General features: G+C 45.7%; 1 protein-coding gene and 1 long non-coding RNA gene across 2 annotated transcripts in view; one reads left to right on the top strand and one right to left on the bottom strand.

Annotated features, from left to right (window-relative positions):
* Positions 1-15,059: 15,059 nt before the first annotated feature.
* Positions 15,060-25,958, top strand: TMEM171 (transmembrane protein 171). Its single transcript, XM_019728106.2, has 4 exons — positions 15,060-16,098; positions 18,450-19,155; positions 23,295-23,436; positions 25,674-25,958. The coding sequence occupies exons 2-4, from the start codon at positions 18,519-18,521 to the stop codon at positions 25,870-25,872; spliced, it is 978 nt and encodes a 325-aa protein (XP_019583665.2). The 5' UTR covers positions 15,060-16,098; positions 18,450-18,518; the 3' UTR covers positions 25,873-25,958.
* The window catches only part of LOC109445605 (uncharacterized), a 47,869-nt gene continuing 39,799 nt past the window's right edge, over positions 19,161-27,230 (bottom strand). Inside the window, exon 6 of the long non-coding RNA XR_012495094.1 lies at positions 19,161-19,889. This is a non-coding gene — a long non-coding RNA (uncharacterized LOC109445605). The remainder of the gene's footprint in view (positions 19,890-27,230) is intronic.

Below are 27,230 nucleotides of genomic sequence, written 5' to 3'. Positions count from 1 at the left end.
TGTGGTATACGTATATACCACAGCTTCTTTATACATTCCATTATATATAATATTCTATCTATAACTATTCCATTATCTATAAATAATATTCCAGCCATTAAAAAAAATGAGGAAATCCTGCCATTTGCAACAACATGGATGGACCTTGAGGGCATTATGCTAAATGAAATAAGTCAGATAGAGAAAGACAAATACTGTATGATCTCATTCATATGTGGAAACTAAAACAAACCAACCCCAAACTCATAGAAAAAAAGATCAGATTTGTCGTTACCAGAGGCGGGGAGTGGAGAGAGGGGGAATTGCAGGAAGGTGGTTAAAAGGCAGACACAATATAAATAAATACTAGGGATGTAATATACAGCATGATGACTGCAGTTAACACTGCTGTATAATATATAGGAAAGTTGTTAAGAGTAAATCCTGAGTTCTCATCACAAGGAAAACCTTTTTTTGTCATATCTGTATGAGATTATGGATGCTAACTAAACTTACTGTAATAATCATTTCACAATATATGTAAGTCAAACCAATGTATACTTTACGCTGTATACATTAAACTTATACAGTGATGTTTGTCAATTACATCTCAATAAAATTGGAAAAAAGAAAAAGGGTTATTTTACCAACATTAATGGCTATCATAGTGCTACTTAATCTATATTTCCATATACAATTAATGTACTCCACATCACGCACCATATTCTCACCAATAAATAATATGAAAATAAAATGACAATTGGAAAACATGAAATGAACAATACCTTTACCGCCACTGATCATAGTATCAACATTACTTCTCCCCCTGACACCAAGATCATCAGTCGTGGAGCAGGAACTTAGGTTCGCACGGACCGAGAGCCTTGCTACACGAGCATCTTTTACATCAGCTACGATAATTATTACTTTATTCCTATGGGGGTAGCACTTAATTAACTAGCAACTCTCCATGGAGGCAATATTAAAAGCTCACCAGCCATATCATGAGCCTTAGCTTTTATTTTCTTATTTACAGTAGGAGGTTTAACAGGAATTGTCTTAGCTAATTCAGCCTTAGATGTTGTCCTTCATGATGATACTTTTCACTGTGTCTTATCAACAGGATAATTCACCATTAAGAAGGATTTGTCCACTGCTTTCCATTATTTTCAAACTATACACTCAATCTGATTAAAAATTCATTTTATAATTATATTTATAGGCATTCATATAACTCTCTTTCCATAACATTTTCTTGGCTTTTCAGGAATAGCATGTTATCTGATCATCCAGATGTATACACAACACAAAATACCATCTCATTCATAGGTTCACTTGTTTTTATTAACAGCATTAATATCAATAATTTATAATTTGAGAAGCATTTGCTTCTAAACAAGAAGCATCAGTAGCAGAACTACCAACCACCAATCTCCGATGATCATATTATACATTTGAAGACCTACTTATGTAAATTTAAAATAAGGAAGGAATTGAACCTTCTCCAACTGGTTTCAAGCCAACCTCATAACCACTATGTTTTTTTCAATAAGCAAGATATCAGTAAAAATTACATAACTTTGTCAAAGTTAAATTATAGGTTCAAGCACTTTATCTCTATCCTAGGATTCCAAGATGCAACATCGCTTACTATAGAGGAATTTTTACATTTTCATGATCATACACTAATAATTGTTTTCCTAATTAGTTGTTTAGTCCTTTACATAATTTCATTAATATTAATAACTAAACTAATTCACACAAGTACAACAGATGCACAAGTAGAAACAGCTTAAACTATTCTACCCGTTACTATCTTAATTTTAATTGCTCTCCCATCATTACAAAGTCTTCCCATAATAGATGAAATTAATAATCATCTCTAACTATAAACACTATAGATCACCAATGATATTGAAGCTATGACTATACAGACTATGAAGATCTGAATTTTCCTACAGTGGACCTAAAGCCAGGATAACCACGATTACTAGAAGTATTAATAGATAATCGAGTAGTCCCACCAATAGAAATAACAATCTGAATACTAATTTTGTCCAAGAATATCCTAACACTCATGAGCTATTCCCTCCTTAGGCCTATGGACAGATGCCACTTTAGGGACCCTTAATCAGACAACCCTAATACCTACATGATTAGGCTTATACTATGGGCAATGTTCAGAAATTTGTGGGTCAAATCATGGCTTCATGCCTGTTGTCCTCGAATTGGTTCTACTAAAATATTTCAAAGAATGAACTCCATCTCTAATATAAAATCATTAAAAAAATTAAAAGATGAATGCCATTTAAAGACTGAGCATTTCAACCTCTTAACGATATGCCGCAAGTAGCTACATCAACATGATTTATTAGTATTATATCAATAATTATAGTACTATTCATATTTTAATTAAAAATTTCAAAACATTCTTATCCTTCAACTCCAGAACTAAAAAACAATTAAAACATTAAACACCTTAAGAAACAAAATCAGCAAAACTTTATTCACTTTTTCCACTTCCCCAACAATAGGATTACCTATTGTTATTCTATTTTTAAGCATTTTATTTCCCACACCTAACTAATAACTATTTAATTTCCATCCAACAATGACTAATTCAACTTACATAAAAACGAATAATAGCCATTCACAATTATAAAGGACAGGCCTGATCCCTAGTACTCAGATCACTTGTTTTACTTATTGACTCACCAAATCTACCAGTCATTCTACCACATTCATTCACACCTACTACACAGCTCTCAATAAATCTAAGAATGGACATTCCCCTATGAGCCGGAACAGTAATTACCAGTTTCTGCCACAAAACAGAAGCATCTTTAGCCCATTTCCTGCGCCAGGAGACACCATCCCACTTATTCTTTTTTTCAATTTTTATTGGGGAACAGTGTGTTTTTCCAGGACCCAGCAGCTCCAAGTGAAGTCATTGTATTCAATCTAGTTGTGGAGGGCCCACGTGGGAATCGAACCAGCGACCTTGGTGTGATAAACACTGAGCTCTAACCAACTGAGCCAACTGGCCAACCCCATCCCGCTTATTCTTATATCAATAATTATTAAAACCGACAGCCTATCAGTAATTATTAAACCCATCAGCCTATTCATCCAATAGCCTTAGCTATTGACTAACCGCCAACATTACAGCTGCCCACCTACTAATTCACTTACTTGAAGGAGCAACCTTAGCCTTAACAAGCATTAGCCCTACTGCAGCTTTTATCACATTTATTCTTTTGATCTTACTTGCTATTCTTGAGTAGCTTTAATTCAAGCTTACATGTTTACACTACTAGTAAACCCTAGTGACCCATCAAACATACACGTACACCTCATTTTATTGCACTTTGTATCATTCACTTCACAGATGTTGCTATTTTTTTTTTTTTTTTTAACAAATCAAAGGCAAGACCCTCCACCAGCAAAAACATTTAACTCGCTTTATTGTGAAGTCTGGAACTTAACCCGCAATATCTCCGAGGCCTGCCTGTAGTAAATCCCAGTCCCTGACCACTTGTGGGAGCCCTACACTTACAAGACGCCTCAGTCAGAAGGGGTCCTGCCGCTTTTTCCCCAGTGGCAGAGCTGCTGTGATGGCGAAAGCTGAGCTGCTTTCTGCCACCAACCCTCTTTCAAAGGACATGACCCCATTCCCAGACCCTCCCTTTTCGCAAGGGACCTCATTTCCTGTGCTTCCCTGGGAACAGGTTAAGTCATCTCTTTTCTCCCAGGAGTTTGTCCTCCCCCAGGGGTGGGGCGGCGGGGAGGGGGCAGTGAGGGTTTCCCTCACCGCTTCTTGCTTACCTCTGGCTGCCTCCTCTGTCCATCTTCTCACTTCTCCTGGCTCATCCTGGCTCCACCTTCTTCCACATGGGAGACCTCTGGACTGTCTATATTTTGTTCTGGCCTTGTCATGGACTAGCCGTGTGACCTTACGTGAGCACTGATTTCCCTGGGCCTCAGTTTCCTTGTGCGTAGAAGAAAGGACAGGTCAGATAGGGTCCATGCAATCAAACTGTGTTCTGAAGGAGTCCAGCCACTTATTTGTTTTACATGTTGGGCTCTCCTGGTAAGATTGCGCTTGAGCAAAAATTTTAGGCTGAAAACAATTTTCCACTCCTGAGCTCCAGAGCCCTTCCTGCCGCGGCTTCCTGTGAGTCAGCAGTGCAGTGGGAATCTGGATTCCCTCAGAGCCTCAGCTCCTTTCAGCTCACCGTCGGCATGGCCAGTGCCCTCTGTTCCTTTCCTAACACAAGTTCAAATTGTCAGCTGACAGGACAGGCCCAAGCATGGACCCGCCTGGGCCACCTTTCAGTCACCTGGCCAGTGAATGCTCTCCTGCTCCGTGGGCTCCTGCGGCTCCTCCTATACCAGCCAGCGTTCTTCTCCTCCGTGGCCTCAGGGTGGACGCAGACAGGGAAAGTCACCATTATCATCCTATTTTGCAGATGAGGGAACTGAGGCACAGAAATATGAAATAAGTTCCCTTGTTCCTGCTCAGGGCCAGGATGAGGTTTGGGCCTTCTGGTTCCCCATCCATGTTGCTTTTATTGGCTCCAAAGAGAAACAACTCTCACAAGTAGAGTTGATTCTCCCCAGGTGGCATCCACATAAGGACTTTCACATGGGGAAAGGAAATGCCTCTAAATTGAAAATGCCAGAAAGATCTAAGCAGGTTAAGATGCAGCTGAGGAGAGCAGGCCCCACTGGGAAAGGCGGCTCCCAGCGGGGGTGGAGAGATAATGCCTGAAATGAAACTCATCTGCTTGTATAAAAGAGACAGAAATGGTTCCTTCCGTAGGCCAGGGCCAAGGAGAGGGGTACTTTCCCATCCTGTCATCTTCAGTGTATGCTCCTCCTTGCTGAGCATGAGTTTCAGTGTTCCTAAGCCCTACCTCCCACTAAACTTGGAAACACCCCAGAGTAGCTTCCACGAATCCAGGAGATGACCTTACAGAATCAGAACTAGAGATGTTGTGGCAACTCCATAGCCCCATTTTTAAGTCCCTCCCAGGAAGGGGAGGCCACTGCTTTCCTCAGTGACTCCTGTGGTCCTTATTTGGACATCCTTCTGCGGAAATGTTCCCATCAATTAAGCCAAATCTAACTCAGATGTGGCCTTAGCCACTTCCTCCTCAAGGTCTGTGGGTGGAGCCAGCATCCCACCTGGCTTGTGACAAGCTGAATGGGGAGCGAGGCCTGGGTCTTCCACAGGAAACAGCCTGAGTGTGAGGCTGACATCCTTTCCAGTCCAGCACACCAGGGTCTCAGGTCCCCAGTCCTGCTTCTCAGCACATCCCTGTGGGACTATCACAGGAAAGATGGGTGGGAAGAGGGCACTTGCCCTGCCTGAGGGAAGATGGGAGCTCCTGCTGCAGGGAGTCATCGAGGGACACGGCTCACCTGGCGGGTGCTTTGAATGACGTAGCAGCTTCTTCCCACATCCCACCAGAGGACTGTGCTCCTCAGTGCCAGGACTGAGCACTGGCCTCAGACTTTTCCTGGCCTCCCCTCACAGACCCCACCTCCTTGTATATACACCCGTCTCTCCTGGTTGCCACTGTTCACCAGCCTCCGATCACTCTGCTCATTCTTCGGTGGTTTTAGCCCCTGCATTGCTGCCTCCACTGAGATTATAGTCATGCTCTACTCAGATGACTTTAATTGAATATTCATTACATCCCTTGGAATATTTGAGAGTTAAGCCTTCGACCTAACAGCCAGCTATTGTATCTCAAAGAATTTACCTGATGAAAAACCCACCTAATATACACATACATTCTCTTTTATTGTGGCTATATCTCTATCTAATCCATTTATGATTTGTGTTTTAAATGGGTACTTTTCTCTGGTATCTTTCAAGTCTTGGATGTTGAGAGAAACAGGTCTAATTACAAAGAGTATAGAGATCTGAGCGTAGATTTTTCTTTTGAGTAATAGTCAAAGTTTGGATGAAAATAAAACTCATTACAAGTCTGGAGTTGGTAATGGGAAGTCAAGTTTGCTAATGATCTGTGAAGTTGTACAGTTATTTCCAAGATGCTTTTTTCCTTTCGGTCTTCCTGGTTGCAGTCATAAACAGCACAGTTGACTAGCCAGGAATATCAGAAATATGAGCTGATTGTATTTTCCTGTCTCCAGACCAGTGAGATAGCAGCATCTGATAAGACACATACCCAGTCAATCAGCAGAGTATGTTCTTAGCTGAAGCCATTATATTTTCTACCTGGTCAAGTCTTCTGACTGAGCCAGCAGAAGCTGAGCAGGGGCACTAGATCCCTCAGAGGCCATGGGGAGCTTGCAGACACAGCCCACCAGCATCCGGAGACTGTGTACAGAAAGGCTGTGGTGCTCACTGCTGGGAGGCCGCAGGGGCTGTGGCTGGCATTTTCCCAAATTCCCTGGACTGCAGAAACCTGCAGTCTCCCAGGCCATTCCACCCCACCAAGCTCTCAACTCCCATGGCAACCAATTACTCACCTGCTTATACCAGAATTCGCACCTCACTCTCCCAGGCGGTGCAGGAAAGAGATGCAATGGGCTTCCTGTTAGACTAGTTCTCCTTTTCCTCTATTCATCCTTATGCATCTTCCTTCTATAAGAGGAGAAAAATAAACAAAACACATTGTTCTGGTCTTCGGAGAACTCAAATTCGGTTGGGGAGGTAGGCAGGATTCTACTACAGCACGGTATTGGTTATTTCACTTCACACGGTTGAATTATATGTATTTTGTAAACGAGCTTAAATCTTTTTTGAACTATGTAGTGTGTGAATAAATCAACGAAACTATAGGCGTGTGTATGTGTTTATGGGGGGGTGATGTTTGGTTCCTCAGCACCTTTCTTCTGAGTGTTAGCAACTGCTCCTCACAGCTCTCTCTGCTACTGGAGAAACAGTTTAGCAAATGTATTTTAAGCCTTTGAAGGGTAGCAGAATATGCCACCCCAAAATGTGACTAGTTCAGGACATGCCATCCCCAAATTTGCCACTTTGGCATATTGATTATTTTGAGCTGTAGGCACTTGAAAAACAGCAAAGGCAGAGAGAAGATTTCTCTGAACGTTCCTTATCTGCCTAAAGACAGACGCTCCAAAAGGAACTCAATTGTCATAAATCCCCTCCCCAGGAGTTTCATCAACCAGAGAAGATGGACTCTTATCATCAGAGAGGAGACTAGAAGTCCACATCACACCCGGACAAACTGCTTCACAAACTACGCGTATTATACCTCCCATATATTCTTCTAAGGACCCATTGATTTTTCCTAAAAATCATTTACTCTCCCATCAGAGGCTGCCATTCCCCCTTCCCTTGCCCTATTAAGATGGTGTTTAAGCCTGAATTCTTAGCCACCAACCTCATGTACCCATGAGTTATCCATGTTAGTCAATTTCTGTTTCTTCTTCTTTCATTAATCTGTCTTTTATTACAAGAAGTTCTTTTATTACAAGGTTTCAATTCTTTTATTACAAGAACTCAGAAGGGTAGAAAGAAAATTATCTTTCCTCCCCTACACCTTGCTGATGGATTGAGGTAGCTCTGACCTGTGCCTCGGCAAGAAGTACCTAGGGCCCTCCAGGAAGAACTCATCACAAGGGAGGGGAGCTTAGAATGGTGACTTGGGTTCAATGTCAGGGCAAAGTCACCATGAAGGAAGAACTGGCATTGGCACAGCAGGAGGCTAGGGTTTGAAGCTCTTTGACCAAAGTCATTCTGCTTTGGGAACCAAGGCACTTGAGAACAAATTAAAGATGGATGCCAAGCGAGGGGCATACTCAGTGGAGCACATTTGGCTCAGGGTTTACCCATAGTTGCTTCTCTTAAAGAACCATGCTAGCCAGGCAGGGATCTGGACCATCAGGGGTGTCACCAGAACAGAGGAAAGAGCTCACTAGACTTTGGACCACCTGCTGGAATAGTCATATGGAAAGTGAGTCTAGAAGCAAAATGGGGCTGGGTTGCCTGGCATTGCTGAGGGCTGTTCTTCAGTTTGGGGAACGCTGATTTACACAGATAGCAATAGATTCTAGAGTTATGTCTTTCACCAGCAGCACTCAGCTACAGAGATACAGGCTCAGAAAAGCAAGCAAAGGAAGTGTTGCCAGAGGGTATGATGAAAAAACACAGACTTGGAGATTTAGGGTATCAGAAATTGCCACTGAACTGATAGGTCATAGAATTGAAACTACACAAGAAAGAAGTGAAGAAAGATGAGAGTCAGCTGGTGCAAGTGAAGTGTCCAGAGTAAAGGATAGTTGTAGCAGGAAGGGTTGGATAAGCGAGATGGAGGGAGATGCTTCCATTCCCGCTTCTGCAGGAGGAGCTGTTTCAGGTCATGGCTGGTACAGCGAGAGGTGGCAGGAGGCGTCAGCTGAGGTAGATGGGAGAGGAAGGACTTGGAGATGAGAAGGCCACATGTCATCTGGGTCACCCACCTGATGTTAAAAGCACCCAGGATTAAGGCAGGATTTGAAATGGATGAGACTCGATCACCAGGTGCCAAAACCTGAGCTAGACCATTGGAGACCTGGGGTGTCATTGGTAACAGTGACAGAGGGGCAGGCAGGGTGGTTTAAACAGCAAAGGGTTGAGAAGTGATCTCAAAGGGATAATAAATAACTATGCTTGTGATTAGTGCCCTGCGTGAAAAATACCAGGTACTCTGAAAATAGCAGGGGGCATGGAGAGCTGGGGCTTATTTAGATTAGGAGGTCTCTCTGGGAAAACGACATTTCATTGAAGAATTAAAGAGTGAATAGGAATTTGTTAGTTTGCCCCTGAATGCCTGTAAATTGACATTGAAAAACAGCCATAGATAGACCTCCCCTGTGCAGTGAAGAAGGGTGCTGTGGACAAGCTCACCTAGGAGAAAGAAGCAGCACAGTGCTTCAGATCCACCTCTGCCACCTTCGGGCCAGGTAACATAGGAGGTGCCCGCCCTCTCTTTGCGTCTGTAACACCGGGTACTTTCATACTTACCTCATAGGCTTGTTATGAAATGCAAATGATAAGACATGTGCATTGTTAAAAACAAATGGGAAGTTTTATGTAGGGATTAGCTGTTATCATTATTTAGGAGCAAATATTTCTTCTGGAATTGCATCCGAGCACAAATCTCAGCAGGCCTTTCTCTCTGTATTCATTTAATCCTTTCAATAACCCGTTAGGTAGGTTAACAAGAAAAAAACCACAAAGAAGTTTCCTTTTTCTTCTTTCTGAATCAACACTGCCTTAAGCCCTGGCTTTACCTGCATTCTGTGGCTGTGACAAGGGGCCTTTTGTTAAAATCTGGGGCATTCAGGAGGTGGCTTCCTGCCAAACTGCCTTTTAATTTATCAGATTCCCAGCGCTCAGGTGTTCAGGTCCCTACTGCTTCACTTTTCTCTTCTTTTTTTTTTTTTTTTAAAGAGAGATGATGCTAATGCATCATATTTTAGGAGAATTTACAATCTTTGTTTTTTAAATTTTATTGGGGAATATTGGGGAACAGAGTGTTTCTCCAGGGCCCATCAGCTCCAAGTCATTGTCCTTCAATCTAATTGTGGAGGGCACAGCTCACTGGCCCATGTGGGAATCAAACCAGCAATCCTGTTGTTCAGAGCTCGCGCTCTAACCAACTGAGCCATCCGACCGCCCTATTGCTTCACTTTTGAGGCCAGCAGTTGCTGTGGAAGAAGCCAAAGGTTTAAGTGTGTGACTGTGAGGAGATGCCTAATGCCACTCAGGCTGCACCCGACCCACCAGACCCCCAGCTGGGTGCTGGGGACCCCACATACATCACCCCAGCAGTCAGATAGCCCACTCCCAGGTCGGGCCATTTTGAGAGCCATTTCCAAGTGTCTCAGACAAGTTACCACATCTGATCCTGAAACAAAGTTACCTGTATGAATAATGTGAAAAGAATTCTACCCCACCATGCACATTACCAGGAAGCTGTTTGAATGAGGCAGGAAATGCTGTAAACCTTTTCTTTCTTTTTCTCATTCATTTTCATATTTATTTCACCTTGCTATATTTTGGGATCTCTATAAACAAATCTGAACCCTTTTCGCAATCATAAATGTCACCCAGGAAGTGCAGGGCTAGAAACAAGGGCAAAGTGATGGGGCTGAGACACGCAGGTGGAAACAGGAGAGGGGGGGCAGGTAGGGTCCTGGAGCCTGGCCACTGACTAGGAGGGGAGCACCTCGGCAGGGCCCCCACATATCCCTCCAAGGACCCCAGCAGCAGCAAGGCACCTGGCAGAAGTGTTGGTGGCTAGAGACGGTGGTGAAGCAGAGCTAGAAGGACAGAACAGATAACACAGGGTGACCATCTGGATGGCTAGTTTTTGAGATCATGTGACACATACCTTTGAGGACTCCAGAAATACCTGGGAAAATGTGCTGCAGGGAGAAGCCATGGACTGGCATGGGCTCCAACTGTCACAAATTGAGCACGAGAAGTCAACGTGGCCTCATTTCGTTCTCACTGCGAATGCTGTTTTCGCTCCTCTTCTATCTCTTTACCTTCTCCATGGGTTCATCGTATCAGCCTTCCTGAAGGTTGTGGAAAAGGGGCTACAGATGGAAGGTGAGGTGAGTAGCCACAAGCTGAAGAGAAATACATTTATCGATGGCTCACCATGTGCCAGAAATGTATTCTTCAAGACCTCCTTTGAGGTAGGTCTGCTTATGCCCATATTACAGATGAAAACACTGAGACACAGAAAAGTTGTTTACTCAGCCAAGTATACACCTAGTAACTAACAAAGCTGAGATCTAAACCCAGGTCTGTCTCATCCCCTTTTTATACGCTGTGTGGAGAAAGAATTCATTCTTTGGGACTCCGTCAGTGGTAGGTGTTTGCTGAAGCCAACACATGATGCTAGAAGACCACTACATCTCTCTAAAACTCTTACTATCAACATGCTGGCATCCTCTAGCCTGCTTTCCAGATGCTGCTGTCACTGGGAAGTGGTGTCTCTGCCTCGGCAATGTGGAAGACTCTGCCGATAAGACCACGTGAGCTCCAGGCACAGCCTCACTCTCTTTGAAAATAATTCCTTGCGTCCTCTACCCCTGGCTCCAACTAGCTGCATTCAAGCTGAGCTGTTATAAACCTTGCAAAATCAACAGCTCCACCCCAGGCAATAAAATGACTCTGCAAAAGATTAGTTGCCCTGGGGGTCAGCTAAAGGGGTCAAATGTAAACCCACAACTCAAGCTTGTCAAATCAGTCAGTCCCACTCCAGACATGTCTCTCAGGCCCTGGGTCAAAGTCCAACATAGGTGTGGAGGAGGAAGAAAATGCCCCAGGAAGCTTGGCCTCCCCTGACCACAGCACCTTTTCGGGGATAGACAGCTGGATGGGGCCCAGCTAAGTTCAGAGGCATCGCTGGCAGTCCTGGGAATAATAGTTGAAACATCGACCCAAGACCAAGCACTAGAGAGCGAATGCCTGTACACCAGCCCCAGCGCAGTCTCAGGAAATGTCAGGAACTGGAGGAGAGGAATGCATGCTTCTAAGTGCAGAGGGCAAAAGAGAAAAGAAACTAGAAGCTGGCAGATTTGATGATTGATTGTCTTTCGGAAATCTTGTGAATCTTGAAAATGGTAATAGGGAATTCGGTAAGCCAATACACACCCCTTGCCCAGAACTTCTTTTCCAGGTTGCCAGTGCTGTGGGGGTTGTCACATGTTCTGTCTTGTAGGCGTGCAGGACACAAGTTCCTTAGGGCACCACTCTGAGAACAGGGCAGCAGAAGTTCATCCCTCCCAGCTGTGCGAGCTGTCCTATGCCCTCTGGGAACATCGGAAATGCCCACATTGGTGGGCACCAGTCTGCCCCTTGCTTTGTGCCTGCTGGGAGGCCTCCGTAGCACTGATTGCTCGTAGGCAGGTGTAGCCTTGTAGGCAGGTGTAGCCACGTAGGCATATGTCAACTCTTCCAGAGGAAGGGCCAGCCTTCTTGATTTTGTAAGAAACATCGCTGACAGACCATAGGAAAGTATCCCTTTCAGAAATCCTGAACTCCACTCATGTGTATCAATTGCCTCCTCAGCTTCTCAGCTCAGATGTCTAATGCGCATCACAAAGTTAACCTGCCCCAAACTGAACTCTGAAACTTCCCCCTCAAACGTGTCCTGCCCTTAGCCTTCCCTATCCAGAACCATCCTTCCAGTTCCTCAGGCCAAAAATCTTGGAGTCAAAACCCACATCCAATCCATGGAAAGTCCTGTTGACTCTATCTTTAAGATGTATACAGAATCCAATCGCTTTTATCACCTCCAAACACAAGCCACGGTCATCTCTCTCCTGGGTTGTTATACTGGCCTCCTAAACAGGCTCCTCCCTTCTCCCTTCCTCCTCCTCAGGCTATTCTCACCCACACGCCACTGTTGTCTTAAAAAAATAAGTCCAATCACATCACAGTCTGCTACACACAAAATAAATCACCCTCCAGAGGCTTCCGTCTCACTCAGAGCACTTATAATGGCCCAGAGACCCATGCATGAGGCCACACATACACCTTCCCTCCCTGACCCCCTTTCCTAGTCCTCGTCCCCTTGCTCACCTGTTCCAGCCACCCTGGATGCTTGTTCTTCCTTAAATACACCTGCTGCTGCTGCCCCAGGGCCTTTGCACTCAACCTACTGTTTCCTCTGCTCGAAGTGCTCTTTCCATCTTTCCCAGAATATCACCATAGTTTGCTGTGATAGTTTTAAAATACGTTCACAGATTCTTTGATACTCCCCCCTTCAAGAGGTGGAGGCTAATTCCTCTCTCCTTGACTTAGTGATTCAATTTAAGGACAAGAATACAGCAGAAGGGATGGTATGGGGCTTCAGAGACTGGGTCATAAAAGGCATTGCAGCTTCCACCTCATTTGCTCTCTCTTGGGTCCTTCACTCTAGGGGGAGCCAGCTGCCATGAGGACACCCAGCTACCCTGTGGGTAGGTCCACAGGGTGAGCCGCTGAGGCCTCTTGCCCACAGCCGTGGGAGTGAGCCCCCCCAGTCAGGCCTTCAGATCCTCCATGGAGCCTCAGCCAACTGCTTGACTGAGACCCTGAGCCAGAACCACCCTGCTAAACGGCTCCCAGATCCTGACCTTCAGGAACTGAGAGAGAAATAAATCTTTGTTGTTTTAAGCTTCTAAATTTGGTGGTAATTTGTTACGCAATAAAAGTTTTATCAATATGCTTGCTTCCTCATTCCCTTCAAGTTTTGCTGCAATGTCACCTTCTTAGAGATGCCTTCCTGAACTACCCTATTGAAACTGAAATCTCCCCAGCACTCCCTAGTTTCCTTTTGTGATTTCTGATTCTCCATAGCACTTATGCCTTCTCATACTCTGTATAATTTACGTGTTTCTTTTACTTTCTTTCTCCTCATTAAAATATGAGTCCCACGTGGGCAAAGGATTTTCTGTTTTGTTTTCTGGCACCTGGTCAGCTCTCAAATATTTGCCGAATGAATAAATGAATGCTTGCCTTGGCTTAACCCTCAGTATTTACTTCCTGAATTCAAGGTTCACCCATTTTTTTTTGTTTGTTCTGATGCTATTTTTCTAAGGATTCTGTCTGGGCTTATCTGCTTTCACTACCACACAGGCTGGAAAAGGCCACTTGGCTTTAGATAAATGACAAGGTCATCCAGGCTCTGTCCTAAGAATAGGTCTGCTACCAAGACAAGCACCTTGACGACTGGTGGGTATGTCTTTTATACTTAACCCATCATTGGTTGCCATGGATTTTAATTTAGTCAGATGGGCTCCAAAAGACACAAACAGTCCAAGCAACAGATATTCCAAGTGGAAGCTAATCTGATTGTCCTTGGTGCCAGTACATTCAAATCTGTCATGTGTGGCCAGCCCGCAGTCATGTGGCACCAGAGGGGCAGCTGTATCAACAGGCTCCTTTGCAGGTCCGCACACCACAGGACCAGAGATCGAGTTTTAAATAAGAGTTGTTAGCAGGCACGTGTAGAGAGGGCAAATTCTACAGTCCAGGCCTGCGGTTTTAGAAAGCCCAGTGCCAGCTGCTGTGGAGCGATCACCACTGTTGGTTATGTGCTTGTCAGCTACGTATACTTTGAGGCTCGCCCAAAAGGTGGTATATCCTGACACTTTGCCCAGGATTATCTCCACCCTGGACACAGATTGCTGCAATATCCTTGGGATACAGTGTCTGTGTTGTTGTAAATATCTAAAAGCCAAGTAAGAGAAAGCCATTTTCTGGACTTGTGGCGTTGTGTGTCTTCTGGGTGACAGGTGTGCCGGGAGGAACAATGCAGGGTCAGTACATCTGGTTCACATTAACCAGCTATGGACTCACTTTACGTCTTTGTGCCTCAGTTTCCTCAACTGAAAAATGACTGTTTTTAGCTCCCTTATCCCCTTCTGGCTCCAACCTTCTCTGAGATGCTGGAGATACACAGGAAAGGGCCATAGGCTACAGGTAAAGTGGGCAACACTGAACATGGCAGGAGCATGGGGTCACAGGCTCGCATTTTTTATTAGAGTCCTAACCAGTGCTCCTTCAGTTAGGGCAGAGACTTGCAGAGGCCAGGGCATGCCAGCTGTGAAAAAGGCCACATTTGGCCACTGTGGCAAGTGTCCCCAGCAAATTCTCGTGCTGGAACTTGTCTAGTATGCTGTGTGGGGAAGCCCCATCTCTGCAGCACCCAGCCCTCTGTCCTCAGAGCCCAGGTAACCACTATTCCTTCTTTGCCTCCCTCTGACCCCTTTGAAAGTCTCCTTCTCACTTCTGGTAATTGGCTAAAACCCAGCTCACTCCCTCAGTGAGAACTACTGGGAACAACTTGCTCCATTATGTATGCAAAGTGTTGATACTTTTAAAAAGTTAATGCAATTGGGTTTCAGGCAAAGTGGGCAGGAAATGAGGGAGAACTGGCAGGGCTGGGGAAGTCCCCAGGGCTCCTGGAGCTCAGGATCTTGGACTGGGCCTTTTACTCACCTTCCACAGCACCCTGACCTCTGGTGTGGAAACTGGCACAGTTAGATCCGTGTCACGTGTCATGGGGCAGGTTACAAACAGCACGGGGATTAGCAAACTCCTCCTGAATCGCCAGGTTCAAGGGCAGGGAAAGTTACCAAGTTAATTCCGGCGGATGATTAGCAATTGAGAACCGGGAAGGGGGTACTACCGCCAAAGAGGGCTGTGCGCATACCTGTGAGTGCGGAAGGGACAGAGCTGACCCTGCACGGGATCCGCCAGGGACCTGCTTTAGTCTGGGAGATAGTAGTTCTCGTCTGAACTGCTAGGGTATGGAGGACGCTTGTCTCACATTCTAATGGAGCGCACTTTTCTGTGACCTGGTGTGTCCCTAACCTGCTCGTCCAGGAGCTCACAGCGAGGGACTTGCTCTAGTGACCTCAAGTCAAGTCTGTGGAGTGGCAGGCAGGAGGGCCACACAGCCACTGGGTGGACCCTTCCCAGGCCGCACGGTGGCCGAGAGCGCAGCGGCGGGAACGCGGGGACCCAATTTCACCTGGGCCGCGGCGACGCCGGTAGGGGGTCAGATGCTTCCTTTTCTCACTCCCCTTCCCCCGATTCCTGGGCCCTAGCCCGGGGGGATCTGGCTCCCTTCCTGCCGCCGGGATCTCGGTCGGCTGTTCCGACAGCCAGGAGAACCCCAACTCGTTGCCCCGACTCTCCTGGGGCTGCGGCCCAGGAGGCAGCGGCGCTACCCATTTTCCCTGGATTCCAGGCGCGCACGGTGACCCGCGGGGAAGCGGCCAAGTTCGCCAGCCCTGGGCCGGGAGGCGGTGGCTCGCAGTGCACTCTCACGCCAGGCGCGCTTCCGGCCCCCGAAGGGCAGCACCCGGTGGCGGCCAGCTCCCGCCAGTCTGCCCTGCCCTGCTCGCGGCTCCCCAGGCCGCCGCACCCTCCCGGCACCGCCTCCTTCTGTAAATACAGTGGCGGCCCGCCCTCGGCGCCTGGACGCGCAGGTGGGAGGGTGCGGTGCGGGCCTGTGCCCACCCGCTGTCTCTGGTCAGCGCTTCCCAGCCAAGCGCCGACCCGAAGACCGATCCACGGCAGGCTCCCAGGACGCGTCCCGGCGCAGGCAGGACGCACGCAGGACGAAGCCTCAGGTAAGCGGCTCCCGGCCGCCGCCTCTCCGCGACCCAGAAACCTGCGCTCGTACACCGCGGGCCGGGAGCTGCGGGGTCACGGCCGAGGCTTGGTGCGAGGAGCGGCGCCAGCGCTGAGAACCCAGCGTTAACCTGTGCCCGTGGGAGCCGCGCGCCCAGCCGCTCCGGGCTGTTGCATTCGGGTTCCCTGAAACCCACGAAGCTATTTCCCATAAAAGACATTTGCCTCTTTCTTGGCCTGGCCCCCCAAATACACTGGATGTAGCTGGGTGCGGATTTGGAAAACCGATAGTCGGGGAGGTGAATTTGGCGTTGGGAAAATTAAGTGTAAATTGGTATTTGGAAAAGGCTTAATTTTCTATTAGTGTAGATGTCTATGTGTCCGTTTGTGGGTGCATCTATGAGAAAAAGAGAGAGGTAGAGGGAGAAAGAGAGAGAGAGACTACCAACACAATATTTTGGATCAGGGGTTAACACATGCCAGGTGTTTAGACCACTAATCCATGGAAAAGAAGCTACAAATCCAGTTTTAGGCTTCTGTTTTCTTTACTAGTATTTGGGAATTTGCCTTTACAGCGTTGAAGCCTTGTGACTCAATTCAAAGTTGAAGGTGCCAGGAATACAGTGAATTCCTGATAGGATTTTGTAGCAGAGAATCACTATTATCTCTGGAACCAGCAAGAGAGATTGCATGATTCAGAAATTTAAAAAAAATACTAGTGCAGTGCTGTCTTTGTCTCAGCTTAATTGCATCTTCATAAATAGAATTTGTCCAAGTTTAAAATGAAAAACTTCCCTCCTATATTTCCTTCTCTCTTAAGTTTCCTTTTGATTCTATCATGCTTTTTCCTGGAAAAGTACTTCCTAGTATAAGACCTGCTGTTTGCTTTCTTTACCTAAACTGACTCTACTTGGTCATGATTTGGGTTTGTCAAGATGGCCTTGACTTTACAGCCTCCATCTTGAGCTCCTTCATGTGACCATGGATGCAACTGGCACAAGATATTTTAAAAGTTTTTCTTTCCTTGAGCAACGCAAATAGTCTCCACACTTGGGTTGTCTTTTCAAGTGCCCAACTTGAAAGATCCTGGTAAAATATCCCATTCATTAGCGTAAATAAGATTAATAAAGTCAGTCCATGTAAACTAGTCAACTCTTTAACAACTGCTCGGGGTACATTTAATATAAGACACCCTTGAAGTACAGGGCTTGGGTGAACTTTGGAAGGTGCTTTCCCACTTGATTTCACTTCAACTCTTCTTTCAAAGTCAAGTTCCAGTTCTGTTTAGTGCTTTGTAGCTGGTGATTTTATCAGCTGTGTGCTTTTAACAGCTTAAACCTCTTCATGGAAGTGGATGGCACCACAGAGGGGGAGCAAGAGGCTGCCTGCCCACCTGCGAGGCAAGGCTCCGCCTGACCTGCTGTATGTGCCCCACTGCCCTGGGTCATTCCACGCCCAAGCAACTGGACCACCAGATTTCAGGCCAAGGCCGCCCCTGCGTGTGCCTGTTTGAGAACTCAAGAATCACATTTTGACAGAATTAACTTGGTATCCACCAAACCCACTGTGTTCCTGAACTACCTTCCCCTTCAGTTGAAACTGCTGAATTTGGGTCTTCTGTAGATGTAGGCTTAGAATAAAGCATGGAATGGAAAATGCCAAGGTCTAAAACAGGAAATGGAAAGGTAGTTACTGAATGAAAATTTACCAGCGTGGAAATGCTCAGAGAAGGCTGTGATGAAATAAATTTAGGATGTCTGTAAATCAAAAATAATCCCTGTGGTTCTTCCCTCACTTGCCATTGTTTTTCTCCCCTGGGAGAGTGAATTTTTAAGATTCAGAACAGGAAAAGCCACACCCAGTTACTTTTGTTGTATGGTGTTTTTTAATTAAATTAAAAAATTTTTCAATTACAGTTGACATTCAATATTATGTTTCAACTGTACCGCATAGTGGTTAGACATTTATGTAACCTACAAAGTGATTCCGCCGATTAAGTCTAGTACTCACCCGAAAACTATACATAGTTATTACATATTATTAACTATATTCCCTATGCTGTACTTTACATCCCTGTGAGGGTTTTTGTTTTTTAAAAGATAACTCCTGGATGCATGGTAATTGCATTTCCTCTCCTTGAATATCTCCATGAAATTAAATATTCAGGAGTTGCTGAATGCCAGTCGTGCTGACTCATACCCAACTCATTGTTCTACAGTGTATCAGTGGGTAAAGTTCTATTCCCTGTGATTTCTTCCTGGTGTGATTTCTGAAGTGGCCAGCAGAATAACAGCGTGGGTCACCCACTTTACTGTACCCACTTTAATTTGGTGTTTGGTTATATTTGCAGAGCTGTTGAAACCATTGGAGGGAAGGAAACACATCCCACCCCTCTTCGGGGAAGGGGCCTCTTCTGGCCATGTCTCCTGCAGCAGCTGAGCCGGATGAGGTCCCGCCAGACAGGCATGTCAGCAAGCTCATTTTCTTCCTTTTCGTCTTTGGTGCCATCCTGCTGTTTGTGGGAGTCCTGCTGTCCATCTTTGGGTTCCAGGCATGCCAATACGAAACCCTCCCAGACTGCAGTATGGTGCTGAAGGTTGCTGGGCCTGCGTGTGCGGCCATTGGGCTTGGGGCTGTGATCCTGGCACGCTCCCGGGCACTACTTCAGTTCCGGGAGGGACGCCTGCGAGGCAACCAGGTGGACCCTGACCAAGCCTTCATCTGTGGAGAGAGCCGCCAGTTTGCCCAGTGCCTCATCTTTGGGTTCCTGTTCTTGACCAGTGGCATGCTCATCAGCATACTGGGCATTTGGGTCCCTGGATGCGACTCAGACTGGGAGAAGGAACCCCTGAATGAGACAGACACTGCCAACGCGGAGCCCCCGATCTGTGGATTCCTGTCCCTGCAGATCTTGGGACCCTTAATTGTGCTCGTGGGCTTGTGTTTCTTCGTGGTTGCCCATGTTAAGAAGAGAAACAACTTGAGTGAGGCCCAGAATGCCTCCGAAAGTGAAGAGAGACAGACCCAGAACACAGAGCCCGTCCAGGTCACTGTAGGTGGGTGGCTGTCATTCCTGTACTTGCTCATATCACAGTGGCTGTTGCATCAAGGCTTCACCGGGGTACCTTTGGGGCCTAGCCTAGATATTCATTCTCTCTCTCTCTCTCTCTCTCTCTCTCTCTCTCTCTCACACACACACACACACACACACACACATGCTGCTGCTGTGCTAAGTCCCATAGGAGCCCATGTACACCTCGTCTTCCCCCAGTAATTCCTTATTATTTAGCAAAAGCTTTAACACTAAGTAGTGACCTTGACTGAGGTCACAGAGCAGTTTAAGAGGAAAGTGAGCAGAACCTCAAGGCCAGCCTGGGACACCCTCTGTCACCTTAGGGACCTGCCAAGTGATCCTCTTTCCCCTGTTATTCTCACACTGAAACCTGTGGCACTTTGTGTTGTTGGACATGTTGGTCCTTATCCCTGGCTGTCACTGGCTGACTGTCCTTGGTAATGGCCTCAGTTTATATATCTATAAAACAAGCATTGCCTTTCTAAGATTCAGCACGAACACTCCAGGATTCTGAGTTGTCCCAAGTCTACGGGTCTTCTATGTTTTGAGGGGGCCTTCCGTTTTCCGCATTGTTCTTCGTTTTCTGTAACTTCGTCCTTGGCTTCTGGGTTGGGACAAAGTTTGGAAGCAGTGGCATAGACGAAGATAAAATGTGACAACACCTGTCACTCTTTCCCTCATGGAATGCCTCGAAATTCCTGTTGGATCTCTTGGGTTCTGCAGAATCAATAACCATTTCCAGAGTCAGTCCTGCAAAGAACATCAGTAGCTTTGCCGGCTTCACACAACCAAGGAAAAACCCCACTCACAATCACTGTGCAAATCACTATTTTTTTTCAGTCTCCTGCTTTTGAAAGGATAAAGCTCTGAAGCCACAGCCATGACATCTAAAGGCTGGGTAAAGGGAATCACAGAGCAGAAACCATGGAGGGGACAGAGAAGGAGTGTGGCAAGTGACATGTTTCTCATGTTTGGGGCTGCCTGCCGGAACCAGCAGTGCTCACTAAGCACAGACCCGGGGGTAGGGGTGAGGGCTCCCCGGGCTGCGGGGCTTGTGTGGCACTGGCCCTGGGAGAGCAAGAGCAGATGGATTCACAGACAGTCCTTGCACTGAGCCAGGGTGGGTGCTCCAGCTTACTTCCTTGTGCATTTACATATGTATGGTGACAAGACAAATACCGGGGGTGCCAAAAAAATGTGCACATTTCAAGAGATGTTATCTATGTGTTATTTTTTGAAGTTGAATTGAATTACGGTTGCAATATGTAGTATGACATTCGCTCAAAAGATGATGTTCAGCAAATGAATGCTAGCGTCATTCATCGTATTACAATTTTAATACAGTTTTCTTCCATCCTTAAAATGTGTATACATTTTTTGGCCCCCTCTGTATTAGTTATGTATTAATAACTAACACATATATAAAGTTTATTCCTATGCCAAACATCCATCTAAGTGCTTCAGCATGTGCTCTTCAAGGACTTACTGTGTGAAATTCATTCATACCTACAACCACCCACAGAGGCAGATACTTTTAGTCTCTCCATATTAGAGTGAAGAAACTGAGGGCCAGGGATATCAAATAACTTGCCCAAGGTCACAAACTAGCAAGTGGCGGAGCCAGGATCAAACCCAGGCGGCGGGCACACATATACTACGGCCCTCACATAGCACGCTCCCTAGCGCACTGGGCTGTAATTCTGTTTCTGCTGGTTTCATCTTCACCAAGTGTTCTGGGTAGTTGTTACAGGGCAAAGAGCTCACCTGATATACACACTGTTAGTCCTTTCAGGAGACACAGTGGGGTACAGGTAAATATACTTATGAGATGCTCATAGTCTTCCATTTAGTTGGGAACATGTTGAGGTGTGCCCTTTGGGTTTGCTATCACGGAAGTTTCTGGGCCCAGCCTCCCTCCTGGTGGCTGGAATGAGGGGAGGGGGCAGCAGGGAACAGGGCTGCTGGTGCTGGGAAGGGATGATTCCTGTGTGGTTCAGTTGTGATGTGGGCACTGCATAGTTTAAAATCTTTTCCATTTAACCTTTTCAGTCCCTATGAAACCTATGAAAACCTATGAAAATCTGGCACCCTAACTTCTTAGTTTTCTCTCCTTTGATATTATGGGGTAGGGTTTAAATTTTTAGAAAGCATACGTTTTAGCACAATTAATAAGGCTCTAGATATTGTCTATCAATGATTAATTCTGCCTTATGAGTGAAACGGGGGTAATAAGAGGCAGTTCTTGGCTAAGTCCCAGAATTCAGCTGTTCTCAGACTGGAAGCCCTCTCCCTCCTCTATAATAGATAAACCAAGACTGGACCCTGGATACATAACCAGGTGTAGAGACAGCCCTCTCTTGAGGGCTACATGCTTTCAACTCACAGAGGACATCACGTCCTGCAGGACACAGTGAAAGGGAATCCCCAGGGGCAGATGGGACTACTTTCTGGGGGAAAGCAGATTGCAAACTGTGGGAGGGCTGGGAGCTGACTGGGCAGAGGATGGACAAGCCCCGGAGATAACTGGTGACTTTGAGCATTTCCTTGTTTGTGTTTCATAGGCGATTGGCCTGTTTTAGAGGTTTATTCCTAGATCCTACGTGCTATAACATGTAATTGAACACTTAACCTCACTCCCTCTGACCTTCCAAGCACTTCTAAGAAAATTAAATGACAACCATATGCTTTATTAAGTTTAGGTTAGTAATGTAAGATCTAAAGGCCATCTCCTTGCTGAAGGAGCAACAGAATTAATGTATTTTCTGAAGGGCTAAGTTAGCTTCCGGGTAGTGCTTGAGGCAACAAGGAGGGGAATGGAACCTCTGCCAAGACTGCCAGTTGAGAATATTTCTTCAGACATGCAAATAAGTGCCACTTGCTGGCAGAGTGTAAAGAAAGCAGCTGTGTGGGTGTGAAACAGCTGAGAGGGTGTGCTCTGTGCCCGGCAGTTTTAACCTCCCGCACATGAATCCAGTTCTTCTACCTGTCCTCTGAGGCTGGCACAGTTACAGACTGCAAGTTACAGGTGTGGCCGCTGAGGCCTAGAAGGGTTAAGTAAGTCAGTCAGGGCCATGCTGGGTTGGTAACTGGCAAGTGGAACCCCAATAACGTTAAAGAATCCTGTACCTACCTTGGTAAGCATCAGGTTTGCCGCCAGTGCAAACCGGTCTCCTCCCAGCAGAGAAGTCCTTTCTCCTCCTTCATTTCTCCTGAGCTGTCATTTGGTGCTTCCAACTTATCAAAGGCCACCCTCAGACCTCTACCTAGTGGCTTGCCACATGTCTAGAATGTTCTGGTCAATTCATGTCATGCATTTTGTATTGGAATCAGAATACAAATTAGAGCGTGCATCTGGCCCCGAGTTTCTCCTCCCCAAAATGCAGGTGTGTGTGCTGGAGTGAACAGTAGCAACAGAAATGCAAAACACAAGCTTTTCTTTGAGCTGGACCTTGTTTTATAAAGCTTGGGTGAAATGTTGGCAGACAAAAGACTCTACAAGAGGATAAACCACAGCTGTGGCAATAACAGTGACAGGCTGTAGGATAGCTTATTGTCGTTTGTTCAGAGGCTAGAACTTGAGGAACAAGGCACTTTACCCAACAGCTTACTTTGGATGAATTAAAATTGTAAGTTATAAGAAAAGCTTTAAATCTGTAGACATCCCAAGGGAGGTACATGGTTTGCAAATGCTTCACTGAAGTGCTTTAGCTCAGACTTGCTGTGAAATATAGGCCCACTATTTTTAAAAATTGTGGTTGTATATATAACATAAAATTTACCATTCTAACCATTTTTAAGCGTACAGTGGCATTCAGTACATTCACAATGTTGTGAACATGGCACCACTATCAATTTCCAAAAGTTTTTTATCATCCCAAACAGAAACTTGACATTCATTAAACACTAACTCCAGTTTTCCTCATCCTCTGCTGCTGGAAACCTCTACCCTCTGTTTCTGTGACTCTGACTGCCCAACTTTTTAAATTCTGGAGTTAGCACAGGTGTTTTGACCATTTCTATAGATGGGCCAAATGTATAATTTATTTGTTTATTTATTTTGCTCTTACTAATTTGTTTCCATTTATTACTCATCTATTTCAACAAAATATTGTGTTTCCTTAGGTGATGCCGTGATAATATTCCCACCCCCTCCACCACCTTACTTTCCTGAGTCTTCAGCTTCTGCAGTCACACGAGGTCCTGACGCTAATGGTTTGCTTCCAAATGAAAATCCACCTTCCTATTACAGTATTTTTAACTATGGGTAAGACTTTCCATTTGAACTTTGAGAGTAGCATTTTACCATTTTCAGGCCCATAACCTGAATTCCAGCCAAATTAGCTTTAAGAGTAAACAGAGTGTGAGTGTCTTTTTTGCTGACATTATGTCAGAATTATTGCCTTAATGTTAACAGTACCTTTCAGGACACTCTGGGCAGCACATAAGTTAAAAATTATAAAAGTGGCTATGCCAGGTTAAGGTGGAGCCTTCCTCAGCATCTTCTGTGCTCCTAGCAGGGCTGGCCCTCGAAAGGTTTAACAACCCGTCAGCCAGACTGAGCACTGAGCATGGCTCGGGAGGACCCTGCTTGCTGCGTTAGATCATGGGGAGGTGTGGGGTGCAGCAGACCTCCAACAAATATGGAGGGTTTTAGTGTCTAATGGAGATACTTGAGTGACTGGCTGTCAGCCTGCCCCCCTGACCCGACCAAGTTGTACTTCTCTTCTCAACTTGAGTTGTACCCTGGGCCTCCAAGCCTTCTCAGATTCACTGAAGAGAAATACAAGCTCCACACCCCTACCCACCCATGCTCCCCATGTACCGCAAATTAGGAGGTGTACCTGGATTCAGATTAAACAACAGAAATCTAATGCTTTCTAGTGGAAGGTTCTGGAGTCAGAGCAATGGGATCTAAGCAGTAGTGAGCGCAGTTCACATGGGGAAAGGCTGGAGGTGGCCAAGTCTCAAGGGCAGCCCTGTGGTAACAGGAGCCTGGAACTATGGTGGTTAGAAAGCAGGGGTGTGGGGGTGGGTGGGGGGTGGGGGGTGAGGGAGCGTGGGGGGTGGGGGGTATGATGTGGAAGGGAACCTGGAATAGAGATGACAGGTGAGGGAAAGCAGAGATCATGTCAAGGGGGAGTGACAGGGACAGTGGACTGTCTCTGAGAAGGAGGTGGGACACGAGTCTGGTGTCCCGGGGAGAAGATGGTGAGCTGCTTGTGGTGGAGGGGTAGCAAGATGTGGACTTTCAGGCAGATTGGAGAGGCTGGGTCTTGTGAGAGATGAGGTGCTGGAGATGGAACTGCGAAGAGGTTGCTGAAACCAGGAGGGCAACAAGTCAGAGGCTTGTGGAAGGTCCACAGGAGGGGCAGGCGTGACAGGAAGGTGTTCTGGGAAGTGCCAGGGAGGACCGGGGCTGGCAAAGTCTCCGGTACCTTCTTGTATGGGAAACCAGGATATAGGAAGTGAAGAAAGGATTGCTGGAAAGTTTCACAGGACAAACTGGATGAGCAGGACTCAGTGAAAACCGACTTTTGAGACATTGAGATGTGCATTTTTGAAAGCAGTGAAAAGCAGGACCTGAAAAACACAGTGAACATGCCGGGGATGGGTGCTGCCTTAGCTGGTCACTCACGTTTTAAGACACATGTTCTTGTCAGGCTTTCAACTAGGGGGTGAGCTGGAGGTCCAACCAGAAAGAGTGTAGGAATTGCCCTACCTGGATGAAGGGGAGGTTAGGTTCCAGACATTTGAAGAATCCTGTTAGTAACTTTTTCTACTCTTTTCTCCAATGACGAACTTCTCCAAGCCCCAAAATAAGTGTGTATTAACTTAAAAAACTACTACTGCTGCTATTATCATTTCTGAGTGCCTGAGTCTGGATGTTCTTGCATTACCTCATGTAATTCTCATAGCCCCTCAGCAGGTAGACACTGTTATCATCCCTATTTTACAGACGAGGAAATTGAGGCTTAGAGAGGTTAAATCACTTGCCCAAGATCACACAGCTAGAAAGCAGAAGAGTGGCAATTCAGACGCAGGTCTGCCTGTTGCTAGAGCCCACTCCATTGACCAGTATGCCTTCCTGCTTCCTTCAAGTTTTGGGCCTAATTTAATTTTCTATTTGCATAAGTTTGTATACCTTATGTTAGCCACCTTAGAAGACAAAATAGCAGAGAACAGTACCCGTGTGTGTGTGTGTGTGTGTGTGTGTGTGTGTGTGTGTGTGTATGTGTGTGTTGGATGGCATAGATACATTTGTACTCCATGTCTTTTCAATGACAAAGGAAATGACAACAGTAGTGAGACTGTCTTAATGTTATAATCAGCTCTAAGGGAAGTATAATGGGTAAGGAATTGAAACATAATCTATAAATAATAGAATGTGGATAAAATTACTCCTTAGATCCTTGCAAATGCTCCCAAACATTTGAAAAGAACCTCCTCAAGGTGTGTTACTCTTTCCCTGTCCTCCCTCTCATGTTCTTGTTCTCTTTTCAGCGGGACCCCAACGCCTGAGGGCCAAGGCACAGCCTCTGCGAGCGAGCGCGTGTCCATATACACTATTTCCGGGATGACGTCATCTTCGGAGATCTCACACACTCCACAACTCCCCTCTGAATTGCCTCCCAGATACGAAGAAAAAGAACTGGCTGCAACCACAGCCTCGTCTCCCTCTTCTGAGCCTTCCCCACCATGAACTATGGACTCCAGTTCAATTTTATATAGAATCAATTTTATATAGCAATTTATTTAATTTGTTTTTTAATAAAAAATACAATAGCATTGGCTATGTTCTGATTTCCCTGGTGCATCATCAACATCAGTAACAAACCTTCACATACACGAGCGGGTCAGAGACCCCACGTACGTGAGAGGGTCAGGAACAGAAAGTTAAAAGGAGGTATACGCTAAGGTGAGGATGACGTAAGGCATGTCATCCTTGAAGGTGAGGGCTTCAGAAGGTCACTGCAGGATGAGAAGAGCAGATGTTCAGTAATTAGTAATTTGCCCTGCCCTATAGATAGATAGAAAAAAGAAGTTACCTCTGATAATCTCTTATTATGGGTAACGCCCCTGATTCAAATTCTTCTAGGTAATTAAAGAGGGGGCGGACGTTTTTCTTGAACCCTCAAAGTCTCGGTTGCCCTTAGTTCAAACTAATCTGCATGCTACACAAGCACATCTTAGGGTGACTCATTCTGAACCCCTATACAGTTTAAGGTGTTAGTGCTTCACACCCCAGGATGGGAAAGTACCTCTGGCCGAGCACTTGAGCTGGTTCTCTCACTTAGACCTACTACTCCAGGAGGTCTGTGGGGTCATTCCTATTGGTGGATGAAGGAAAACATGGCTCAGAGCGGATAATTAACGTATTCAAGGTCACGTGCTTCTAAATGGTGAGGTTGGGTCTTGCACCCATGTAGGTGGTTTCTGAAAGCCAGCTGCATATGTCACTACCCTGGGCTGGCAAAGGCCAACCAGAAGTGGCTGTCAATGTTTAGCTTGGTCCAGTCTGTTTCCAATGTTAGTTGCTTCTAGGGCAGAGAAACCAGGTTGCTCTTCTAGTTTCTTTATTTCTTCCTCTTCTTCTTCTTCCTCTTCTTTCTATTCCTTTTTCCTTCCTTCATTTTGAAAGAAGGTAATTAGGTCATTAACACTGGGGCAGTTACCAGCATACTGACACCCTGAAGCTTCCTTATAGTGAAGTGACACTTTTGAAGATATTTTGGGGGGATATTTTGGTAACTAGATTCCTCTGGAGAGGTCCAGGAAAGATGTGCATTTCTGTATTATAATGTACAGGTGCCAAACCATCTGGACCACTTACTTTTATTCTTATAAGGCTACGGCTGAACAAAAGCTTTTGTATAGTTGGGTACAACAATAAATATTTAATTCTAGATATGAACCTTAAGAAACAATCACTAAGTATTAGCAGTTCTACCTGTGAGAAACTGATGTTTTTAGACTGAACTCTGTAGTAACAGCATTTTTGGTAACAATATTTGATGTAGCAAAAATGTGAATTTTTATGCCTTTTACACAAGCCATAAT

The sequence above is a fragment of the Rhinolophus sinicus genome, linkage group LG03 (genome assembly GCF_036562045.2).
Source record: "Rhinolophus sinicus isolate RSC01 linkage group LG03, ASM3656204v1, whole genome shotgun sequence".
In the NCBI taxonomy this organism is placed as follows: domain Eukaryota; kingdom Metazoa; phylum Chordata; class Mammalia; order Chiroptera; family Rhinolophidae; genus Rhinolophus; species Rhinolophus sinicus.
Note: the sequence above shows the minus strand (reverse complement) of the source record. Positions and strands in the feature narration are given on the sequence as shown.

What these genes read in the sequence shown, in the direction of transcription:
- TMEM171 (XM_019728106.2), top strand. Translation starts at nt 18,519, where the DNA reads ATGTCTCCTGCAGCAGCTGAGCCGGATGAGGTCCCGCCAGACAGGCAT. An exon ending in GCCCGTCCAGGTCACTGTAG is followed by an intron (nt 19,156 to 23,294) that starts GTGGGTGGCTGT and finishes GTGTTTCCTTAG; the next exon opens with GTGATGCCGTGATAATATTC. An exon ending in TACAGTATTTTTAACTATGG is followed by an intron (nt 23,437 to 25,673) that starts GTAAGACTTTCC and finishes TTCTCTTTTCAG; the next exon opens with CGGGACCCCAACGCCTGAGG.